The sequence below is a fragment of the Trichomycterus rosablanca genome, chromosome 18 (genome assembly GCF_030014385.1).
Source record: "Trichomycterus rosablanca isolate fTriRos1 chromosome 18, fTriRos1.hap1, whole genome shotgun sequence".
Lineage (NCBI taxonomy): Eukaryota > Metazoa > Chordata > Actinopteri > Siluriformes > Trichomycteridae > Trichomycterus > Trichomycterus rosablanca.
Genome location: NC_086005.1, coordinates 8,040,269 through 8,064,705, shown reverse-complemented (window position 1 = coordinate 8,064,705; position 24,437 = coordinate 8,040,269). Strand labels below are relative to the sequence as shown.

The 24,437-nt window shown below is 35.7% G+C and overlaps 2 protein-coding genes across 2 annotated transcripts; both read left to right on the top strand.

Annotated features, from left to right (window-relative positions):
* Positions 1 to 8,952: 8,952 nt before the first annotated feature.
* LOC134332168 (lysozyme C-like) lies at positions 8,953 to 12,219 on the top strand. Its single transcript, XM_063013695.1, is given in 5 exon segments — positions 8,953 to 9,079; positions 9,179 to 9,243; positions 9,245 to 9,338; positions 9,928 to 10,003; positions 12,027 to 12,219. Coding segments are annotated over 5 exon segments (429 nt in total). The 3' UTR covers positions 12,094 to 12,219.
* An 8,320-nt stretch (positions 12,220 to 20,539) lies between these two features.
* On the top strand, positions 20,540 to 23,806 carry LOC134332161 (lysozyme C-like). Its single transcript, XM_063013683.1, is given in 5 exon segments — positions 20,540 to 20,666; positions 20,766 to 20,830; positions 20,832 to 20,925; positions 21,515 to 21,590; positions 23,614 to 23,806. Coding segments are annotated over 5 exon segments (429 nt in total). The 3' UTR covers positions 23,681 to 23,806.
* The last annotated feature ends 631 nt before the right edge of the window (positions 23,807 to 24,437 follow it).

The window sequence follows — 24,437 nt, the reverse complement described above, 5'->3', positions numbered from 1 at the left end:
TAAACCAAAGGATGAACTTTGGCTGTCCTGGGAAAAACTTGATTAATAATGTGATTTTTGTGTTGAAACACGTGACAATCATATTGAAAGTTTTTACCCAATAATAATCCACACAGTTACTGACATTCATTTCTTATTTATGTTCTGGTGCTGGTTAGGCAGCATGGTGTTTGTTTTAAACATTTATATTAAAATGTAATATTTATTGACCTTTACTAATTGCATTACAACCACTGGTTAAAGTGTGTATCTGTTGTACTGGAATAAGGCCATGCTTACAAGGACATTTTTTGGCTTCTTTCTTTATTTTGATTTCATAACAGCTTTCTGATGTTTTCTAGAACTGCAAAGTGTTGTATTGAATGTTGTTTTTTTTTCTTTGTATAAGCAATTAGTACAAGACCATGAGCTGAAAACGTTAGCGAGAGGAGAAAATATTTGTGCATGCTCACCAACTTGAACAGCATGTTCTCTTTTCAGTCTTCAGATTCATTGTAAGGGAAATCCTGTTCTCTGAGTGCAAATGGATACCATGGTACTAAACAAACATCACTATGCTTAAAGCACACTGATATACTAAACACACACTATACTGAACGTACACACCATTATAAGTGTCATTGAAAGTGCTTTTAAAATACTACTAAGAATGTCGTATGCAATTTGTCACAATTTATGCATCATCAGCTAGTCTCCTTTTTTAAAAATGGGATAAAATTGTTCCTGGGCAACATAGTGTTGCATCAGGTAATGTGGGTGCTGTACAGCTCCTGGGTGCTGTGGATTCTAGACACTGTCTGTGGTCATGTTTCTCCAGTTTTGGTTTCTTCTGACCTCCTAACCACAAGCAAAAGGTGAATTTGCTGCTCTAAATTGCCCCTATGTGCAGTAGGCAAATATGAAAGTCTGTAATACCCTAGATTTTGTTTTTGATTATATTGATAAATTATTATTTGTTAAGTGGATTACAATGTGTTGCTATTGTACAAAAAATATACAATTTCATTTTAAATGAAATCATTTTAATTGTTACTCATTTATTTTGACATTTAATTATTTACTGAAATTTTTTATATTTGTGAAATGCCTGTGAGACATGAGTTACCCAGTGCTGTGGGGTAAATAATCTCCACCAACAAGAGCCTAACGATGCACATCAGTGTGTTTTCTGGTGAAAGCCAAGAATGTTCTTGTGAACTTAGCTTTATGGAGAAGATAGATTTTAAGACCAGTGTTTTCCTGCTTCTGTGGTTTGCTTGAATGTTGTGTACTGTGTGTCTTATCTGATTGTTTAATTTCACTACAAACATACACTTGGTGGAATACACTGGAAAAACTGAACTTTAACCTGATTCCTTCTTATAATTTATTAAAATCATTATGTCTTAATGTGGTATAACATCTTGCATTTATTAGTATTTTTTTTTGGGGGGGGGGGGGGGGGGGTGTCTGCTGTTACATTATCACAGACAATACTTACCTAATGCAACGTTTTATAGTGCTCTGTTCTCGAATGCTATGTCACTCTATTGACTGTTCATTACTGGATTAATGTAACTGGGTCTGATGTACCAATATGTCTTGTTCTTGAATTCCTGCATCATGCACTGTTTTATTTTGATTTCCTGTAGATGAGTGATCTGTTGTTGGAATATACTGAGCACCTTAGACTGAAAGTATTGTAGTGACACATTGCTCATGTTTTATTCTGTCTTTACTGACCCTACATTGTTTCTTTTAAATGATTGGACTCTGTTTACAGCTGCTCGTTTCATGTTTCTTGATATATTTTGAACCACATGCATTTACACTTTAACTACACTCTGTAGTTATGTGTCTTACCAACATTAGGATGTGGTAAAAGGAAACTTGATCTTGTTCTGAGTAAATAATGGTGAAGTCTGGGATGAAAAACAACCACACAGAGTGGAGTGATGCTTCTTTCTTCAGGTCTGTCTACTTAAAACAGGACAGTTTGGTAGGTGTCATCTTGCTTCAAAACAGAGGTTTTGTAAATAATTTTCTGTCTAACAACTAAATAGCAATTTAAGGTAACTTTCTAGTACCTCACCTTGTCATGATTTTACAGTTATAGCACTTGTTGTGTACAGGATGGCTTGTGTTTTGAGGGGTTGCTTCCAAGCAGTATCTGCATAATTAAAAGTTAATTCTAGTAACTTAAGATTTTGTCAATAGTGTTTGTAGCCAAATCTGCTCATTACATACCTTTCCTTGTATATCTAACTATGTGTTTTCTGTTAAATGGCTGTTGCACTCCATTTCACCTCTCTTTTATGCTTTTTAGAACTTCAAATTGGTATAAACAGCATAAACATTGTGATTTCTAGTTAGCACTATTTTATGCAAAATGTTATTAATGCATTAAGTGCAATGGCAAATTTGCATGCCCCTAGGTGTAAGTGCCTTAATATGTGTGATGCACTGGAATGAATTGGCACTTTGTAAAGAGTGTATTTCCTTGTATTTAATTAATTATATGCTGATGAGCCAAAACATTAGGACCAGACACTTAATATGCTATCAAAACAGCTCTGACCCGCAGAGACATCAGAAGGAGTCTGTTGGTATCTGTTCCCAGGACATTATTAGTAGTTTCCTATAACCTCTGAATGTTGCAAGGTGGATCATTCTACAGTGCATCCTGGTACCCTCTCTTCTGCAGATAAACCATGCACATGCCTGCCCTTCTAGATAATCTTGGAGAAATTGGGATTCGGCATACCAGTCGACCTTCTTCTGTTGCTACAATATAGTTCTAATATTTCTGCATGCGCAGTGTAGGTGCTTTTAACATGAACAGGTTATCATGGACAAAAAGCTGTAGGCGGTCTGTGATCTGACCATTTCCAGACCTCTGTTGGTGGGTATTCACCATATCTGTCTGTAAGCATCCCTTGCTGTTTTATAGATACTTCAGTCCAGTTGTTTGGTCATAATGATTTGGTCTTCGTCACTCAGGTCTTTATGCTGATGATATCTGCTGCAGTCAACATTTACGTTGACTACGTCCCTGACCGTGACATGCACAATTGTTATGAAAGAGGCATTGTGATGCCATTTTTGTGGGGTTTTAAAGTTTTGGCTTATCATTGTATAAATAAATTAATAAATAAATATAGTTGGGGCTGCTGCCCATGCACAACAAGTTTATGGTGATATATAAGGCTTTATGGATGTTTAATGAATGCATATTATGATGCGTTAATGTAAATAATGTGGCTAAATTGCATTTTAAACATTTTTGAATTGGCTTAAGCAATTGAATTTAAATCTGTATTAACTATGTGCAATTATACTTGCATATTTATTTGGAAAATCCCTATCTGAGTATGATCCTGGTACTTTAAAAACATGAAACGATGAGTGTAAACAGAGTCTGAGTTGGTTGCATTATTTTAAGGCTGGAATACTGTTATGTTGTGCTTGCTTTTTTTTAATGTAATGGATAAAGACTGTTGTTGACTGAATTAATATCTGCTGTTGTGCATGTACAGTATAGGTAATGATTACTGCGTCTCAGGACTGAGCCAGACTTTTCCTCTCAGATTTCAGCTTGTGTCGAACTGCTTACTCTGCTCTAGTTTTGTAATATTGTGTAAGTAACAAAAATGTAACCCAGGTAAAAACAGATATTTATCGATTAATTTAACATTAAAGTGTGCAGGCTTAATGCTATCATAATACAGTAGCACTGCTTGAATGAAATAGTACTGAATTCTAATGGCTAAAAGAAAAACCTTTCTGGTATCACAAAGCTTACAGTGCAACATGTTTTTATTTTTCTGTAACACTTTTATATAATAAGTGATTTTAAGTCCCAGTGCCTTGAGCGCTGTTTAAACTGAGTACTTTGCACTGTATGTCACCTTTCACACACACACACACACTTACACATACTTACACATACTTATGCATATTTATACTTATACTTAAGGCAAATGTTGTGCTTCATTAATAGGTATTCTGTACAATAACTAAATATCAGTTCTCAGCTCTTTATCCTGCTCAGTGTCTGTGTGCCCTGCATTGCTTTCATCTGTCCTGGGTTTAACTTTACAGTTGACATTATTAAAACATTACACTGTACTTTGCACGTTTCTGTCATTAATGAACAGCTACAGGTGCAGGAAAACTTTGTCCCTGATTGGTCATAATAATTACTAATAGTATATAAAATGTTATCGATCAAGTCATAATAATAGAGATTGTGTAGGTACACAATTTTAGTTTCCAAGTATTACTACATTTTTTTTTTAATTCAAAGCAACTTACAGTATACAGTCTAGGCAACTGAGGGTTAAGGACCTTGCTCAGGGGCCCAGTAGTGGCAACCTGGCAGTGGTGGGGTTTGAACCAGCGACCTTCTTGCTTACTAGTCCAGTTCCTTACTAAACTCGTTCATCTTCCAGTTCTTCTTGGGATGTAAATGTTTGTAGTTATTAACAGATTAGCTGTTTTCAGGTCATGCAAAAGCATTTAAATAAGGTTAAGTTTTGGAGTCTGATCAATTTTCTTCCTTTTTAGCCTATTTGTTAATTTGAGTTTATCATGAGATATTTTCAATATTGGGCTGATGGAAGTAACTTTTAGTACATGTTCAGTGCAACAGAAAGAGCTTTTTTTTATTTGTTGTTATTACTGTTTAGGGCTTAACGCTGAATGTGAAGGAATAAGATTATCTGACCATAAAGGCCCTTGTTAAAGAACAGCTGTACATTTATTAAAGTTCAGTAACACAGCTGAATGGTTATTGACTAATTTGTCAACTATTTAAACCTCTACCCCATACACATTGCCATGGTGTCACCAACGACATTAAAAACCAAAATATGATCACCCTAGTTATAGTGCTTATGTGTGCAATGTGGTGTTTCTAATACAGTGATAGGTGAGTGAAGCTTAACGTAAGGAAATTTGTTTCTGGCTCATATCTCGGAAGCCATGATTGGTCAGTCGATAACTGGGGGCGGGGTTAACTTGTATTTGCAGTATGTGGTTATCGGGTGTGGTCAGTGATTTCACCTGTTTTAATCACGTTTCTCTTTGTTATGGCGGCGTGTTTAAATAAGAACATCAGTCAGCACTGATGGATACTGTTGCCACTGATGAAACATGATGAACCGCAGCTGAAGTTCTGTCTGTATCTGACGCTTTACAGCTTTAAAAGTATGTACACAGTGTGAGATAGCATGCATTACATTCATTATTTAAACCCGCCGGTGAATAAGGCGTGTGTTCTCTAGCTTTTCTGCTTTAAACCTAAATTAAATGGTATGATCCATTAGTACACAAAAATATAAGGTCAAAGGTAAACAGACATGGATGGGATTTTAATGATTTTTGTAATTTTCTTTTTCTGTAACTGAATGATTGGAACACGTATAGGAGTCATTCTATAATTTGGGGTACATTCCATGTCCAGTGATGATAATTATATTTATTCTAACAATTTTCTTTAAAAATTTCATATTTTACCTATTAATGAAAAACATGTTGTAATATCACAAAAACATTATGTGCATCCTATGCTTCATTTAGCTTGAAATTTGTCATGATGTTCCTAAATGAACAGTTTTTGCTGTGTCTGTTTTTTAAGTTGAGGGTGCCTTGGTTTCAAAATAATGAATAAAATTATTAAGGGCATCAACATCTTTTTTTACATTTATTTCAATAGTTTAAATACTAAAGAAAAATAATATTTTATATTTTAAATATCTCTTTTAAATAATTTAAATATATTTATTTATTATTGTCCGCAAAAGTTCTGTCAACTATGTTACTAACAGAACTCCACTCAGCAACTCAAAAATGGTTTGTTCTAAAACTATGTGACCAGCATTACATGATATCATTTTTCTCTGTGGAGGGCATATTGAACAAACTGTGGTGAATGTCCTCTTATTTTTTAAAATATTTTATCTATAATAGAACATTGTCAATGAGTATATTAATTGACCGTCAACTATGTTACATACATTGTTATGGTTACAATTTGTTTAATAATTTTAATTCAAATGTATGTTCAAATTAGACATTATTCTGTTCAAGAAATGACATGTGGTCAGCCAGGCAAGGTCTACCACTGAAGTTATGGGTCAAAATAGGGAAATTGTCAACTATGTTACCTGTCAACTAAGTTACCTAGTAGTCTACATCTACTTGCCCTTTTAAATAAAATAAAAAATAATTATGTTTAAGCTTTGCAACTAGTGGATATGTTACACTAAAGGAATATATTAATTTGAACCACTGATTGTTCTATTGAGAGAGAACAATTTTTTTGTACTTTTTTGGAGATGTGAAATGTACCCCAAATTATAGAATGACCCATAGGCTACTTTAAATAAATACTTTAAATAAAAGTCAGAGTCCAAGTGTAAGAGACTTACAAGTAAGTACAGTAAGTACTTGTGGCATGACTTTCCAACTTATCGTTGATGCTAGGATACAGCCAGTGATTTTTCTAAATCGGGCTAGTCTGATTGCACCTATTGTAAGTACATGAAATGGTGGTCCAAAACTTCCAACTACTTTCTAACAATCAGTCCTTCCCAGTTTTTCAGGCTGTTGTGATGTCTCAGTCAAAAGGTATCAATGCACTGGTCTTACATTCCTGTGTATCATTTAAAAAATAAACACTTTTTGTGTGGATAACAAAAAATTGTGTGTTAAGGTCAACAACATTGGTGCTGTAGTAACAGTATACTATCCTTCCCCCCTTTAAACATGCTTTATGCCTACTTGAATGAAAGTTAAAAAACAAAGGTCCTCAAATAATAACCCAAAAAGTACATTTTTACCAGCAGTGGCCTGTTCTTAATGTTAATGATTATTTTAAGGTCATCAGTATTACTAAATAAAAAGGCCAGGTGGTGCACACTTTATTACATCTTATCAGTTACATTTTATTCCATACTTAGTTATTCCATCAAAATATAATTTTCCTCAGTATTTTATGCAAACATACATTAACAATTATTGCTATTAACATTTGCCATAAGCCTTACCACTTAACAATTACAATATCACACCCTTAATTATTATTTAGGGCTATTTAAGAGTAAATGTTAGGCTGCAGGTTGGACTGTCATTTGTAATTTCGTCCACTAGATGTCATAAAAGTATTTTTATTACCATAGTAAATAAAAAGCGTATCACGTCAGATAACATCGTTTTGATATACACAAATGGGCAAAAGTATTTGAACACCCGACTGTAAGCTTTCTTGTACATATCATACTACATACATGTGCATTGATGTGGGGTTTCCTTTCTTACTTGATGCTTTGACAGCCTCCAATCTACAGTACTGGATTGTCTTGCTAGAACAGAACAAGGCTTTCCCAAAGTCTAAAGCATAAAATGTATATAACTAATGTTATATATCTGTTGACAATGTGTGTGGCTAAAACACCAGCACTCAGTAATGAGGAGAGTCTACATATTTGGCCATATAATCCATGTGTAGGTAAATTATTTAACAGTAAGACATACAGTATTTGAAAGTGAAGAGTCTTTTACACCAGAGAATTTGTGAAACGTGTTACTCTTTCTTTAAGGGGTTTGTATTAATACAATAATCAAAAGAGCTGAAAAATAGGCTTTAAACTGTTGAATGACTTTTAGATTACTTGATGGACACATTTTGTTTCATTTTATTCTATTTTAATAGTTATAGTTTGCAAACGATTCACACCGGCCAACAGGATCTTACATTATATACTGAGAAAGAAACACCTATTTAGCATGTCACAGCCATTAGATTAAATGTTCAGGAGCTCTTTAATTAGGGTTGCCTACCATGGTTGTGAAGTATGTCTGCAAATGAATTGTTCTTATTCTTATTACACACATACATTTTTAATGAAAGTTGTGCAAATCTGGTTAATCTAATGCACTCATTGCAATCATGCAGGTTGCTGATAATAATGATATAATCTATTAACCTCAGCAGTTTGTCAGAATTCATCGTTATTTGTTATAGCACGTCTTATAAATGAATAGTAATAGTAATAACCAGCATATAGTTGTGATTTTATTACGATAACAGACAAATCCTCACTACAAGAAGCCATATAGAGCTAAAACCTTTGGAGTGTAGTGATTATAGATTTTTATTAAATAATCAGTTGGATTATTTTAAGAATCTGTAAACAAACCAACTGGGTAAAATACATTTTATTTATTAATTATTTGTGCAGATTAGTTAAATTAGGTGCAGCGCTGAAGATGCATTTCTGTAAACTCTTTTTTTTTTCCTTCATCACATGTTCTTGTTTGTTTATAGTATATGAGTATAATACATGAGTTTTATGTTTACAGTATACAGCTCCATACTGGTCCATACAGATATTAACACGTGACCACTGCGAACTAAATAACAGTACAAAGCATTTACTGTCTCATTTTGTGTGTCTTATTTTAGTCAATTAGTAAATCTTAGTATTGTATGTCTTTTTCATTTGAAAATGTAGCTTAAATTTATTGAAATATAAAAAAAAAACTATATATGTTTTCTTAGGCCAGTTTCAAGAATTAAACGAATAAACACATACATTTTTTGTAAAACCCAAATAAATAAATACTGATATAACAGACAAAAGCTCATGACACCCTTGTTCCCTTCACTTCAACACTACACCTACCTAAAAGGATTCTTATCTTAAAAAGATAACCACAGAAGTGAGGTGCTTTTCAAGCTGAGAACAAAGAAGTGCAGATATGTGTTCTTTGTAGATATAACTTTTATTTAGATTTAGTACAGTACTATGTAAATATGATAGCAGAATTATCAAGGGCAGAAAAAGCTGACACAACCTTCAAAAAGCTTGAGCAATCGTCCTGTATTTAAATAAGTTCAGGACTGGATCACTACATCCACACCAGCTTTCACAGAACTCCAACTGCAACTTGCACTCCAATTTCAAAACCATGAAGACTGTGGTTTTTATGCTGCTCCTGGCAGTTGCAAATGCCAAGGTGTATTCTAGATGTGAGCTGGCAAGAGCTCTGAAAGCAAATGGTATGGATGGATATCATGGCATCAGCCTGGCAAACTGTGAGTAGTCCGGCATTTATATACTTTTTTATACATAAGTTAAAAATAGGAATCACATTAATCTCATATGTATTCTCTAAAATGCTCACTACTGTCTAGGGGTTTGCTTGACCAAACATGAGTCTGACTTCAACACCCGGGCTACAAACCACAACTCTGATGGCGTCAACAGACTATGGCATTTTCCAGATCAACAACCGTTGGTGGTGTAGTAATGGTGTATTTCACAGTGCTAATGGCTGTGGAATCTCCTGTAGTGGTAAGACACAACAGGCTTGTTTTCTAATGTAGCAAAGTCATTAAACAATGTAGTAGTGTTTGTCTACAGTGTTACCATTTGTATATGCAGTCTATGATTTAAATCCTTATGCTCAATTATTTATCATTTTTTGATAAGCGCTTCATCCTGGTCAGGGACGCGGTAGTTCTGGGGCCACCCAGGAACACTGAGCAAAAGTTAAAAGCACGTCTTGCATAGAGTGCAAATCTGTCACACGCTGACACATATCATTTTCCATTGTGTTTTTGGTTGGTGAGAGAAAACCTATGCCGTCAAAAGGTAAAATAGGGTGTGGGGTACTTTTTGCAGACAGTAACTGAAAGCATTGATTAAACTTTGGGCCTCAGGAACAGGACCATGCCAACGAATTTATACTAATGTTTTGTTTAAAAAGATTCTCAAAGTAAATGTTGAGAACCACTAAATAAAATGACTGTATTTCTATATAAAATTCTGTTTTATTCATTATCAAGTAAATAACATTAACATAAAGTCAAGACAGTCACAGTGGTGAACAAGAAAAGGTTTGTGGTTTACAAGTTGTCATAACTTTTTTTTTCTTAAACAGAGCTTCTGACTGATAACATCTCGAGAGCTGCCCAGTGTGCCAAGACCATTGTGAGGCAGCAGGGCATTACTGCATGGTAAGGCACTGTCCTATTTTTGTGTATTTGGCTGAATGCATTTTACTGTGAAAATTTAGGTTTATAAAATAAGTTGTTCCCTCTGCCAAACTTTAAAGAACATTTCAGAAATGTCCTGTAACTATGTGTTAAGCAAAAAAGATTTAGATAGTTTTGGAAGAGTACATGTGGTGAATCAAGTCTATGACATAAAAAATAGCTTCAGAGCATGTGAGCTGGGCCATCATGATGTATAATAAAGGAAAGCTTTAGAATCTATAAAAAAGTACCTGTGGTCTGTATTAGCACTATACAGTGTATCACAAAAGTGAGTACACCCCTCACATTTCTGCAAATATTTCATTATATCTTTTCATGGGACAACACTATAGACATGAACCTTGGATATAATTTAGAGTAGTCAGTGTACAGCTTGTATAGCAGTGTAGATTTACTGTCTTCTGAAAATAACTCAACACACAACCATTAATGTCTAAATAGCTGGCAACATAAGTGAGTACACCCCACAGTGAACATGTCCAAATTGTGCCCAAATGTGTCGTTGTCCCTCCCTGGTGTCATGTGTCAAGGTCCCAGGTGTAAATGGGGAGCAGGGCTGTTAAATTTGGTGTTTTGGGTACAATTCTCTCATACTGGCCACTGGATATTCAACATGGCACCTCATGGCAAAGAACTCTCTAAGGATGTGAGAAATAGAATTGTTGCTCTCCACAAAGATGGCCTGGGCTATAAGAAGATTGCTAACACCCTGAAACTGAGCTACAGCATGGTGGCCAAGGTCATACAGCGGTTTTCCAGGACAGGTTCCACTCGGAACAGGCTTCGCCAGGGTCGACCAAAGAAGTTGAGTCCACGTGTTCGGCGTCATATCCAGAGGTTGGCTTTAAAAAATAGACACATGAGTGCTGCCAGCATTGCTGCAGAGGTTGAAGACGTGGGAGGTCAGTCTGTCAGTGCTCAGACCATACGCCGCACACTGCATCAACTCGGTCTGCATGGTCGTCATCCCAGAAGGAAGCTGACGCACAAGAAAGGCAGCCAACAGTTTGCTGAAGACAAGCAGTCCAAGAACATGGATTACTGGAATGCCCTGTGGTCTGACGAGACCAAGATAAACTTGTTTGGCTCAGATGGTGTCCAGCATGTGTGGCGGCGCCCTGGTGAGAAGTACCAAGACAACTGTATCTTGCCTACAGTCAAGCATGGTGGTGGTAGCATCATGGTCTTGGGCTGCATGAGTGTTGCTGGCACTTGGGAGCTGCAGTTCATTGAGGGAAACATGAATTCCAACATGTACTGTGACATTCTGAAACAGAGCATGATCCCCTGCCTTCGAAAACTGGGCCTCATGGCAGTTTTCCAACAGGATAACGACCCCAAACACAACCTCCAAGATGACAACTGCCTTGCTGAGGAAGCTGAAGGTAAAGGTGATGGACTAAACTCAATTGAGTACCTGTGGCGCATCCTCAAGTGGAAGGTGGAGGAGTTCAAGGTGTCTAACATCCACCAGCTCCGTGATGTCATCATGGAGGAGTGGAAGAGGATTCCAGTAGCAACCTGTGCAGCTCTGGTGAATTCCATGACCAGGAGGGTTAAGGCAGTGCTAATAATGGTGGTCACACAAAATATTGACACTTTGGGCACAATTTGGACATGTTCACTGTGGGGTGTACTCACTTATGTTGCCAGCCATTTAGACATTAATGGCTGTGTGTTGAGTTATTTTCAGAAGACAGTAAATCTACACTGCTATACAAGTTGTACACTGACTACTCTAAGTTATATCCAAGTTTCATGTCTATAGTGTTGTCCCATGAAAAGATATAATAAAATATTTGCAGAAATGTGAGGGGTGTACTCACTTTTGTGATACACTGTATATAAGGTGAACAAATTGGAGCAAAGTAGAAGTATGTTAGAGGTCTGGTTTGAGAAGCACTTGTTTGTGTGTTGTTAGAGTATAAATGTAATGTAGAGGCATTGTTTTTTATTAAATATTTTATTTCTTTTGTTTTTGCAGGGTTACTTGGCGTAACTACTGCAGGGGACGTAATTTGAGCTCATACGTTGCCGGCTGTGGAGTTTAAGTCAAGATCTGAATCAAACATCTGCTACAAGTGACAAACCAGCTGTCTTATCACGCAGAGCCATTTTCTTTATATTGATTTTACACCATTAAAAATAAATCTGGATCAACACTAAAACATCTTTCAAAATAAAGCATCTAATAAAGCATTAATATGTATTTTTGTGTTTTTATTTGACATTTTGGTCAGCTGCAGAATGATTTGCATCTTGGTGAAGATAAACAAGCACTGATAATAAAAGCAACCTTTACTAATACTAATAATTGTTTTAATAATTAATTATTTAAAATCCTGTAAAAATGTCAATTAACATACCTTTTCCCCAAAAAGTTATGATTGTAATGTAAAAAAAATGTAAATAAAACAAAGAACATACCAGTAAGAGCATCTGTATTTATCAAAAAAATCTTAGGACCAGAGAAGTCTTGTATTGCTGAATGTTATTGAATGATATCGGCTTTCTGCTTTATGTAAAGTCTCAACCTGCATTCGTTACAAAGGTGTTTACTAACAAAAGTATGTCCAAGCCTATGAGGCTATAATAGTTATAGTAGCATGTCAGTTTTTAATGCAGAGCCATCTAAAGATTTAAAGTTCGTGGGCATTTAATCATTTTAGCTTTTTGGCAGAGGCAGACAGAGCCAGTTCATTATGCCAGTTTTTCGAATAGGTTCCCTCTGCCTTTGGAAATAAAATAGCTCTAAACATTTCAGGTCCTCTGCTGTGTGTCCTGTGCCAAAGCTGTGTTAAAGGCTAAAGACAAAATTTCAGCAATGGCTAGTAAACTTCAGGTCCTTACTTTTGTGATTAGATATTCCTCTGTCATGTTCCCCAGGTGCATGAACATGGATCTAGTTGTAGCTTGACTTTTTAACTGTGATCTTCGAATTTTGCAAGATGTTTTGCCACTTTAACCACGTCTTCACTGTTAACTATGCAATGTGCTGTTACATTATCACAGACAATACTTACCTAATGCAACGTTTTATAGTGCTCTGTTCTCGAATGCTATGTCACTCTATTGACTGTTCATTACTGGATTAATGTAACTGGGTCTGATGTACCAATATGTCTTGTTCTTGAATTCCTGCATCATGCACTGTTTTATTTTGATTTCCTGTAGATGAGTGATCTGTTGTTGGAATATACTGAGCACCTTAGACTGAAAGTATTGTAGTGACACATTGCTCATGTTTTATTCTGTCTTTACTGACCCTACATTGTTTCTTTTAAATGATTGGACTCTGTTTACAGCTGCTCGTTTCATGTTTCTTGATATATTTTGAACCACATGCATTTACACTTTAACTACACTCTGTAGTTATGTGTCTTACCAACATTAGGATGTGGTAAAAGGAAACTTGATCTTGTTCTGAGTAAATAATGGTGAAGTCTGGGATGAAAAACAACCACACAGAGTGGAGTGATGCTTCTTTCTTCAGGTCTGTCTACTTAAAACAGGACAGTTTGGTAGGTGTCATCTTGCTTCAAAACAGAGGTTTTGTAAATAATTTTCTGTCTAACAACTAAATAGCAATTTAAGGTAACTTTCTAGTACCTCACCTTGTCATGATTTTACAGTTATAGCACTTGTTGTGTACAGGATGGCTTGTGTTTTGAGGGGTTGCTTCCAAGCAGTATCTGCATAATTAAAAGTTAATTCTAGTAACTTAAGATTTTGTCAATAGTGTTTGTAGCCAAATCTGCTCATTACATACCTTTCCTTGTATATCTAACTATGTGTTTTCTGTTAAATGGCTGTTGCACTCCATTTCACCTCTCTTTTATGCTTTTTAGAACTTCAAATTGGTATAAACAGCATAAACATTGTGATTTCTAGTTAGCACTATTTTATGCAAAATGTTATTAATGCATTAAGTGCAATGGCAAATTTGCATGCCCCTAGGTGTAAGTGCCTTAATATGTGTGATGCACTGGAATGAATTGGCACTTTGTAAAGAGTGTATTTCCTTGTATTTAATTAATTATATGCTGATGAGCCAAAACATTAGGACCAGACACTTAATATGCTATCAAAACAGCTCTGACCCGCAGAGACATCAGAAGGAGTCTGTTGGTATCTGTTCCCAGGACATTATTAGTAGTTTCCTATAACCTCTGAATGTTGCAAGGTGGATCATTCTACAGTGCATCCTGGTACCCTCTCTTCTGCAGATAAACCATGCACATGCCTGCCCTTCTAGATAATCTTGGAGAAATTGGGATTCGGCATACCAGTCGACCTTCTTCTGTTGCTACAATATAGTTCTAATATTTCTGCATGCGCAGTGTAGGTGCTTTTAACATGAACAGGTTATCATGGACAAAAAGCTGTAGGCGGTCTGTGATCTGACCATTTCCAGACCTCTGTTGGTGGGTATTCACCATATCTGTCTGTAAGCATCCCTTGCTGTTTTATAGATACTTCAGTCCAGTTGTTTGGTCATAATGATTTGGTCTTCGTCACTCAGGTCTTTATGCTGATGATATCTGCTGCAGTCAACATTTACGTTGACTACGTCCCTGACCGTGACATGCACAATTGTTATGAAAGAGGCATTGTGATGCCATTTTTGTGGGGTTTTAAAGTTTTGGCTTATCATTGTATAAATAAATTAATAAATAAATATAGTTGGGGCTGCTGCCCATGCACAACAAGTTTATGGTGATATATAAGGCTTTATGGATGTTTAATGAATGCATATTATGATGCGTTAATGTAAATAATGTGGCTAAATTGCATTTTAAACATTTTTGAATTGGCTTAAGCAATTGAATTTAAATCTGTATTAACTATGTGCAATTATACTTGCATATTTATTTGGAAAATCCCTATCTGAGTATGATCCTGGTACTTTAAAAACATGAAACGATGAGTGTAAACAGAGTCTGAGTTGGTTGCATTATTTTAAGGCTGGAATACTGTTATGTTGTGCTTGCTTTTTTTTAATGTAATGGATAAAGACTGTTGTTGACTGAATTAATATCTGCTGTTGTGCATGTACAGTATAGGTAATGATTACTGCGTCTCAGGACTGAGCCAGACTTTTCCTCTCAGATTTCAGCTTGTGTCGAACTGCTTACTCTGCTCTAGTTTTGTAATATTGTGTAAGTAACAAAAATGTAACCCAGGTAAAAACAGATATTTATCGATTAATTTAACATTAAAGTGTGCAGGCTTAATGCTATCATAATACAGTAGCACTGCTTGAATGAAATAGTACTGAATTCTAATGGCTAAAAGAAAAACCTTTCTGGTATCACAAAGCTTACAGTGCAACATGTTTTTATTTTTCTGTAACACTTTTATATAATAAGTGATTTTAAGTCCCAGTGCCTTGAGCGCTGTTTAAACTGAGTACTTTGCACTGTATGTCACCTTTCACACACACACACACACTTACACATACTTACACATACTTATGCATATTTATACTTATACTTAAGGCAAATGTTGTGCTTCATTAATAGGTATTCTGTACAATAACTAAATATCAGTTCTCAGCTCTTTATCCTGCTCAGTGTCTGTGTGCCCTGCATTGCTTTCATCTGTCCTGGGTTTAACTTTACAGTTGACATTATTAAAACATTACACTGTACTTTGCACGTTTCTGTCATTAATGAACAGCTACAGGTGCAGGAAAACTTTGTCCCTGATTGGTCATAATAATTACTAATAGTATATAAAATGTTATCGATCAAGTCATAATAATAGAGATTGTGTAGGTACACAATTTTAGTTTCCAAGTATTACTACATTTTTTTTTTTTAATTCAAAGCAACTTACAGTATACAGTCTAGGCAACTGAGGGTTAAGGACCTTGCTCAGGGGCCCAGTAGTGGCAACCTGGCAGTGGTGGGGTTTGAACCAGCGACCTTCTTGCTTACTAGTCCAGTTCCTTACTAAACTCGTTCATCTTCCAGTTCTTCTTGGGATGTAAATGTTTGTAGTTATTAACAGATTAGCTGTTTTCAGGTCATGCAAAAGCATTTAAATAAGGTTAAGTTTTGGAGTCTGATCAATTTTCTTCCTTTTTAGCCTATTTGTTAATTTGAGTTTATCATGAGATATTTTCAATATTGGGCTGATGGAAGTAACTTTTAGTACATGTTCAGTGCAACAGAAAGAGCTTTTTTTTATTTGTTGTTATTACTGTTTAGGGCTTAACGCTGAATGTGAAGGAATAAGATTATCTGACCATAAAGGCCCTTGTTAAAGAACAGCTGTACATTTATTAAAGTTCAGTAACACAGCTGAATGGTTATTGACTAATTTGTCAACTATTTAAACCTCTACCCCATACACATTGCCATGGTGTCACCAACGACATTAAAAACCAAAATATGATCACCCTAGTTATAGTGCTTATGTGTGCAATGTGGTGTTTCTAATACAGTGATAGGTGAGTGAAGCTTAACGTAAGGAAATTTGTTTCTGGCTCATATCTCGGAAGCCATGATTGGTCAGTCGATAACTGGGGGCGGGGTTAACTTGTATTTGCAGTATGTGGTTATCGGGTGTGGTCAGTGATTTCACCTGTTTTAATCACGTTTCTCTTTGTTATGGCGGCGTGTTTAAATAAGAACATCAGTCAGCACTGATGGATACTGTTGCCACTGATGAAACATGATGAACCGCAGCTGAAGTTCTGTCTGTATCTGACGCTTTACAGCTTTAAAAGTATGTACACAGTGTGAGATAGCATGCATTACATTCATTATTTAAACCCGCCGGTGAATAAGGCGTGTGTTCTCTAGCTTTTCTGCTTTAAACCTAAATTAAATGGTATGATCCATTAGTACACAAAAATATAAGGTCAAAGGTAAACAGACATGGATGGGATTTTAATGATTTTTGTAATTTTCTTTTTCTGTAACTGAATGATTGGAACACGTATAGGAGTCATTCTATAATTTGGGGTACATTCCATGTCCAGTGATGATAATTATATTTATTCTAACAATTTTCTTTAAAAATTTCATATTTTACCTATTAATGAAAAACATGTTGTAATATCACAAAAACATTATGTGCATCCTATGCTTCATTTAGCTTGAAATTTGTCATGATGTTCCTAAATGAACAGTTTTTGCTGTGTCTGTTTTTTAAGTTGAGGGTGCCTTGGTTTCAAAATAATGAATAAAATTATTAAGGGCATCAACATCTTTTTTTAAATTTATTTCAATAGTTTAAATACTAAAGAAAAATAATATTTTATATTTTAAATATCTCTTTTAAATAATTTAAATATATTTATTTATTATTGTCCGCAAAAGTTCTGTCAACTATGTTACTAACAGAACTCCACTCAGCAACTCAAAAATGGTTTGTTCTAAAACTATGTGACCAGCATTACATGATATCATTTTTCTCTGTGGAGGGCATATTGAACAAACTGTGGTGAATGTCCTCTTATTTTTTAAAATATTTTATCTATAATAGAACATTGTCAATGAGTATATTAATTGACCGTCAACTATGTTACATACATTGTTATGGTTACAATTTGTTTAATAATTTTAATTCAAATGTATGTTCAAATTAGACATTATTCTGTTCAAGAAATGACATGTGGTCAGCCAGGCAAGGTCTACCACTGAAGTTATGGGTCAAAATAGGGAAATTGTCAACTATGTTACCTGTCAACTAAGTTACCTAGTAGTCTACATCTACTTGCCCTTTTAAATAAAATAAAAAATAATTATGTTTAAGCTTTGCAACTAGTGGATATGTTACACTAAAGGAATATATTAATTTGAACCACTGATTGTTCTATTGAGAGAGAACAATTTTTTTGTACTTTTTTGGAGATGTGAAATGTACCCCAAATTATAGAATGACCCATAGGCTACTTTAAATAAATACTTTAAATAAAAGTCAGAGTCCAAGTGTAAGAGACTTACAAGTAAGTACAGTAAGTACTTGTGGCATGACTTTCCAACTTATCGTTGATGCTAGGATACAGCCAGTGATTTTTCTAAATCGGGCTAGTCTGATTGCACCTATTGTAAGTACATGAAATGGTGGTCCAAAACTTCCAACTACTTTCTAACAATCAGTCCTTCCCAGTTTTTCAGGCTGTTGTGATGTCTCAGTCAAAAGGTATCAATGCACTGGTCTTACATTCCTGTGTATCATTTAAAAAATAAACACTTTTTGTGTGGATAACAAAAAATTGTGTGTTAAGGTCAACAACATTGGTGCTGTAGTAACAGTATACTATCCTTCCCCCCTTTAAACATGCTTTATGCCTACTTGAATGAAAGTTAAAAAACAAAGGTCCTCAAATAATAACCCAAAAAGTACATTTTTACCAGCAGTGGCCTGTTCTTAATGTTAATGATTATTTTAAGGTCATCAGTATTACTAAATAAAAAGGCCAGGTGGTGCACACTTTATTACATCTTATCAGTTACATTTTATTCCATACTTAGTTATTCCATCAAAATATAATTTTCCTCAGTATTTTATGCAAACATACATTAACAATTATTGCTATTAACATTTGCCATAAGCCTTACCACTTAACAATTACAATATCACACCCTTAATTATTATTTAGGGCTATTTAAGAGTAAATGTTAGGCTGCAGGTTGGACTGTCATTTGTAATTTCGTCCACTAGATGTCATAAAAGTATTTTTATTACCATAGTAAATAAAAAGCGTATCACGTCAGATAACATCGTTTTGATATACACAAATGGGCAAAAGTATTTGAACACCCGACTGTAAGCTTTCTTGTACATATCATACTACATACATGTGCATTGATGTGGGGTTTCCTTTCTTACTTGATGCTTTGACAGCCTCCAATCTACAGTACTGGATTGTCTTGCTAGAACAGAACAAGGCTTTCCCAAAGTCTAAAGCATAAAATGTATATAACTAATGTTATATATCTGTTGACAATGTGTGTGGCTAAAACACCAGCACTCAGTAATGAGGAGAGTCTACATATTTGGCCATATAATCCATGTGTAGGTAAATTATTTAACAGTAAGACATACAGTATTTGAAAGTGAAGAGTCTTTTACACCAGAGAATTTGTGAAACGTGTTACTCTTTCTTTAAGGGGTTTGTATTAATACAATAATCAAAAGAGCTGAAAAATAGGCTTTAAACTGTTGAATGACTTTTAGATTACTTGATGGACACATTTTGTTTCATTTTATTCTATTTTAATAGTTATAGTTTGCAAACGATTCACACCGGCCAACAGGATCTTACATTATATACTGAGAAAGAAACACCTATTTAGCATGTCACAGCCATTAGATTAAATGTTCAGGAGCTCTTTAATTAGGGTTGCCTACCATGGTTGTGAAGTATGTCTGCAAATGAATTGTTCTTATTCTTATTACACACATACATTTTTAATGAAAGTTGTGCAAATCTGGTTAATCTAATGCACTCATTGCAATCATGCAGGTTGCTGATAATAATGATATAATCTATTAACCTCAGCAGTTTGTCAGAATTCATCGTTATTTGTTATAGCACGTCTTATAAATGAATAGTAATAGTAATAACCAGCATATAGTTGTGATTTTATTACGATAACAGACAAATCCTCACTACAAGAAGCCATATAGAGCTAAAACCTTTGGAGTGTAGTGATTATAGATTTTTATTAAATAATCAGTTGGATTATTTTAAGAATCTGTAAACAAACCAACTGGGTAAAATACATTTTATTTATTAATTATTTGTGCAGATTAGTTAAATTAGGTGCAGCGCTGAAGATGCATTTCTGTAAACTCTTTTTTTTTTCCTTCATCACATGTTCTTGTTTGTTTATAGTATATGAGTATAATACATGAGTTTTATGTTTACAGTATACAGCTCCATACTGGTCCATACAGATATTAACACGTGACCACTGCGAACTAAATAACAGTACAAAGCATTTACTGTCTCATTTTGTGTGTCTTATTTTAGTCAATTAGTAAATCTTAGTATTGTATGTCTTTTTCATTTGAAAATGTAGCTTAAATTTATTGAAATATAAAAAAAAAACTATATATGTTTTCTTAGGCCAGTTTCAAGAATTAAACGAATAAACACATACATTTTTTGTAAAACCCAAATAAATAAATACTGATATAACAGACAAAAGCTCATGACACCCTTGTTCCCTTCACTTCAACACTACACCTACCTAAAAGGATTCTTATCTTAAAAAGATAACCACAGAAGTGAGGTGCTTTTCAAGCTGAGAACAAAGAAGTGCAGATATGTGTTCTTTGTAGATATAACTTTTATTTAGATTTAGTACAGTACTATGTAAATATGATAGCAGAATTATCAAGGGCAGAAAAAGCTGACACAACCTTCAAAAAGCTTGAGCAATCGTCCTGTATTTAAATAAGTTCAGGACTGGATCACTACATCCACACCAGCTTTCACAGAACTCCAACTGCAACTTGCACTCCAATTTCAAAACCATGAAGACTGTGGTTTTTATGCTGCTCCTGGCAGTTGCAAATGCCAAGGTGTATTCTAGATGTGAGCTGGCAAGAGCTCTGAAAGCAAATGGTATGGATGGATATCATGGCATCAGCCTGGCAAACTGTGAGTAGTCCGGCATTTATATACTTTTTTATACATAAGTTAAAAATAGGAATCACATTAATCTCATATGTATTCTCTAAAATGCTCACTACTGTCTAGGGGTTTGCTTGACCAAACATGAGTCTGACTTCAACACCCGGGCTACAAACCACAACTCTGATGGCGTCAACAGACTATGGCATTTTCCAGATCAACAACCGTTGGTGGTGTAGTAATGGTGTATTTCACAGTGCTAATGGCTGTGGAATCTCCTGTAGTGGTAAGACACAACAGGCTTGTTTTCTAATGTAGCAAAGTCATTAAACAATGTAGTAGTGTTTGTCTACAGTGTTACCATTTGTATATGCAGTCTATGATTTAAATCCTTATGCTCAATTATTTATCATTTTTTGATAAGCGCTTCATCCTGGTCAGGGACGCGGTAGTTCTGGGGCCACCCAGGAACACTGAGCAAAAGTTAAAAGCACGTCTTGCATAGAGTGCAAATCTGTCACACGCTGACACATATCATTTTCCATTGTGTTTTTGGTTGGTGAGAGAAAACCTATGCCGTCAAAAGGTAAAATAGGGTGTGGGGTACTTTTTGCAGACAGTAACTGAAAGCATTGATTAAACTTTGGGCCTCAGGAACAGGACCATGCCAACGAATTTATACTAATGTTTTGTTTAAAAAGATTCTCAAAGTAAATGTTGAGAACCACTAAATAAAATGACTGTATTTCTATATAAAATTCTGTTTTATTCATTATCAAGTAAATAACATTAACATAAAGTCAAGACAGTCACAGTGGTGAACAAGAAAAGGTTTGTGGTTTACAAGTTGTCATAACTTTTTTTTTCTTAAACAGAGCTTCTGACTGATAACATCTCGAGAGCTGCCCAGTGTGCCAAGACCATTGTGAGGCAGCAGGGCATTACTGCATGGTAAGGCACTGTCCTATTTTTGTGTATTTGGCTGAATGCATTTTACTGTGAAAATTTAGGTTTATAAAATAAGTTGTTCCCTCTGCCAAACTTTAAAGAACATTTCAGAAATGTCCTGTAACTATGTGTTAAGCAAAAAAGATTTAGATAGTTTTGGAAGAGTACATGTGGTGAATCAAGTCTATGACATAAAAAATAGCTTCAGAGCATGTGAGCTGGGCCATCATGATGTATAATAAAGGAAAGCTTTAGAATCTATAAAAAAGTACCTGTGGTCTGTATTAGCACTATACAGTGTATCACAAAAGTGAGTACACCCCTCACATTTCTGCAAATATTTCATTATATCTTTTCATGGGACAACACTATAGACATGAACCTTGGATATAATTTAGAGTAGTCAGTGTACAGCTTGTATAGCAGTGTAGATTTACTGTCTTCTGAAAATAACTCAACACACAACCATTAATGTCTAAATAGCTGGCAACATAAGTGAGTACACCCCACAGTGAACATGTCCAAATTGTGCCCAAATGTGTCGTTGTCCCTCCCTGGTGTCATGTGTCAAGGTCCCAGGTGTAAATGGGGAGCAGGGCTGTTAAATTTGGTGTTTTGGGTACAATTCTCTCATACTGGCCACTGGATATTCAACATGGCACCTCATGGCAAAGAACTCTCTAAGGATGTGAGAAATAGAATTGTTGCTCTCCACAAAGATGGCCTGGGCTATAAGAAGATTGCTAACACCCTGAAACTGAGCTACAGCATGGTGGCCAAGGTCATACAGCGGTTTTCCAGGACAGGTTCCACTCGGAACAGGCTTCGCCAGGGTCGACCAAAGAAGTTGAGTCCACGTGTTCGGCGTCATATCCAGAGGTTGGCTTTAAAAAATAGACACATGAGTGCTGCCAGCATTGCTGCAGAGGTTGAAGACGTGGGAGGTCAGTCTGTCAGTGCTCAGACCATACGCCGCACACTGCATCAACTCGGTCTGCATGGTCGTCATCCCAGAAGGAAGCTGACGCACAAGAAAGGCAGCCAACAGTTTGCTGAAGACAAGCAGTCCAAGAACATGGATTACTGGAATGCCCTGTGGTCTGACGAGACCAAGATAAACTTGTTTGGCTCAGATGGTGTCCAGCATGTGTGGCGGCGCCCTGGTGAGAAGTACCAAGACAACTGTATCTTGCCTACAGTCAAGCATGGTGGTGGTAGCATCATGGTCTTGGGCTGCATGAGTGTTGCTGGCACTTGGGAGCTGCAGTTCATTGAGGGAAACATGAATTCCAACATGTACTGTGACATTCTGAAACAGAGCATGATCCCCTGCCTTCGAAAACTGGGCCTCATGGCAGTTTTCCAACAGGATAACGACCCCAAACACAACCTCCAAGATGACAACTGCCTTGCTGAGGAAGCTGAAGGTAAAGGTGATGGACTAAACTCAATTGAGTACCTGTGGCGCATCCTCAAGTGGAAGGTGGAGGAGTTCAAGGTGTCTAACATCCACCAGCTCCGTGATGTCATCATGGAGGAGTGGAAGAGGATTCCAGTAGCAACCTGTGCAGCTCTGGTGAATTCCATGACCAGGAGGGTTAAGGCAGTGCTAATAATGGTGGTCACACAAAATATTGACACTTTGGGCACAATTTGGACATGTTCACTGTGGGGTGTACTCACTTATGTTGCCAGCCATTTAGACATTAATGGCTGTGTGTTGAGTTATTTTCAGAAGACAGTAAATCTACACTGCTATACAAGTTGTACACTGACTACTCTAAGTTATATCCAAGTTTCATGTCTATAGTGTTGTCCCATGAAAAGATATAATAAAATATTTGCAGAAATGTGAGGGGTGTACTCACTTTTGTGATACACTGTATATAAGGTGAACAAATTGGAGCAAAGTAGAAGTATGTTAGAGGTCTGGTTTGAGAAGCACTTGTTTGTGTGTTGTTAGAGTATAAATGTAATGTAGAGGCATTGTTTTTTATTAAATATTTTATTTCTTTTGTTTTTGCAGGGTTACTTGGCGTAACTACTGCAGGGGACGTAATTTGAGCTCATACGTTGCCGGCTGTGGAGTTTAAGTCAAGATCTGAATCAAACATCTGCTACAAGTGACAAACCAGCTGTCTTATCACGCAGAGCCATTTTCTTTATATTGATTTTACACCATTAAAAATAAATCTGGATCAACACTAAAACATCTTTCAAAATAAAGCATCTAATAAAGCATTAATATGTATTTTTGTGTTTTTATTTGACATTTTGGTCAGCTGCAGAATGATTTGCATCTTGGTGAAGATAAACAAGCACTGATAATAAAAGCAACCTTTACTAATACTAATAATTGTTTTAATAATTAATTATTTAAAATCCTGTAAAAATGTCAATTAACATACCTTTTCCCCAAAAAGTTATGATTGTAATGTAAAAAAAATGTAAATAAAACAAAGAACATACCAGTAAGAGCATCTGTATTTATCAAAAAAATCTTAGGACCAGAGAAGTCTTGTATTGCTGAATGTTATTGAATGATATCGGCTTTCTGCTTTATGTAAAGTCTCAACCTGCATTCGTTACAAAGGTGTTTACTAACAAAAGTATGTCCAAGCCTATGAGGCTATAATAGTTATAGTAGCATGTCAGTTTTTAATGCAGAGCCATCTAAAGATTTAAAGTTCGTGGGCATTTAATCATTTTAGCTTTTTGGCAGAGGCAGACAGAGCCAGTTCATTATGCCAGTTTTTCGAATAGGTTCCCTCTGCCTTTGGAAATAAAATAGCTCTAAACATTTCAGGTCCTCTGCTGTGTGTCCTGTGCCAAAGCTGTGTTAAAGGCTAA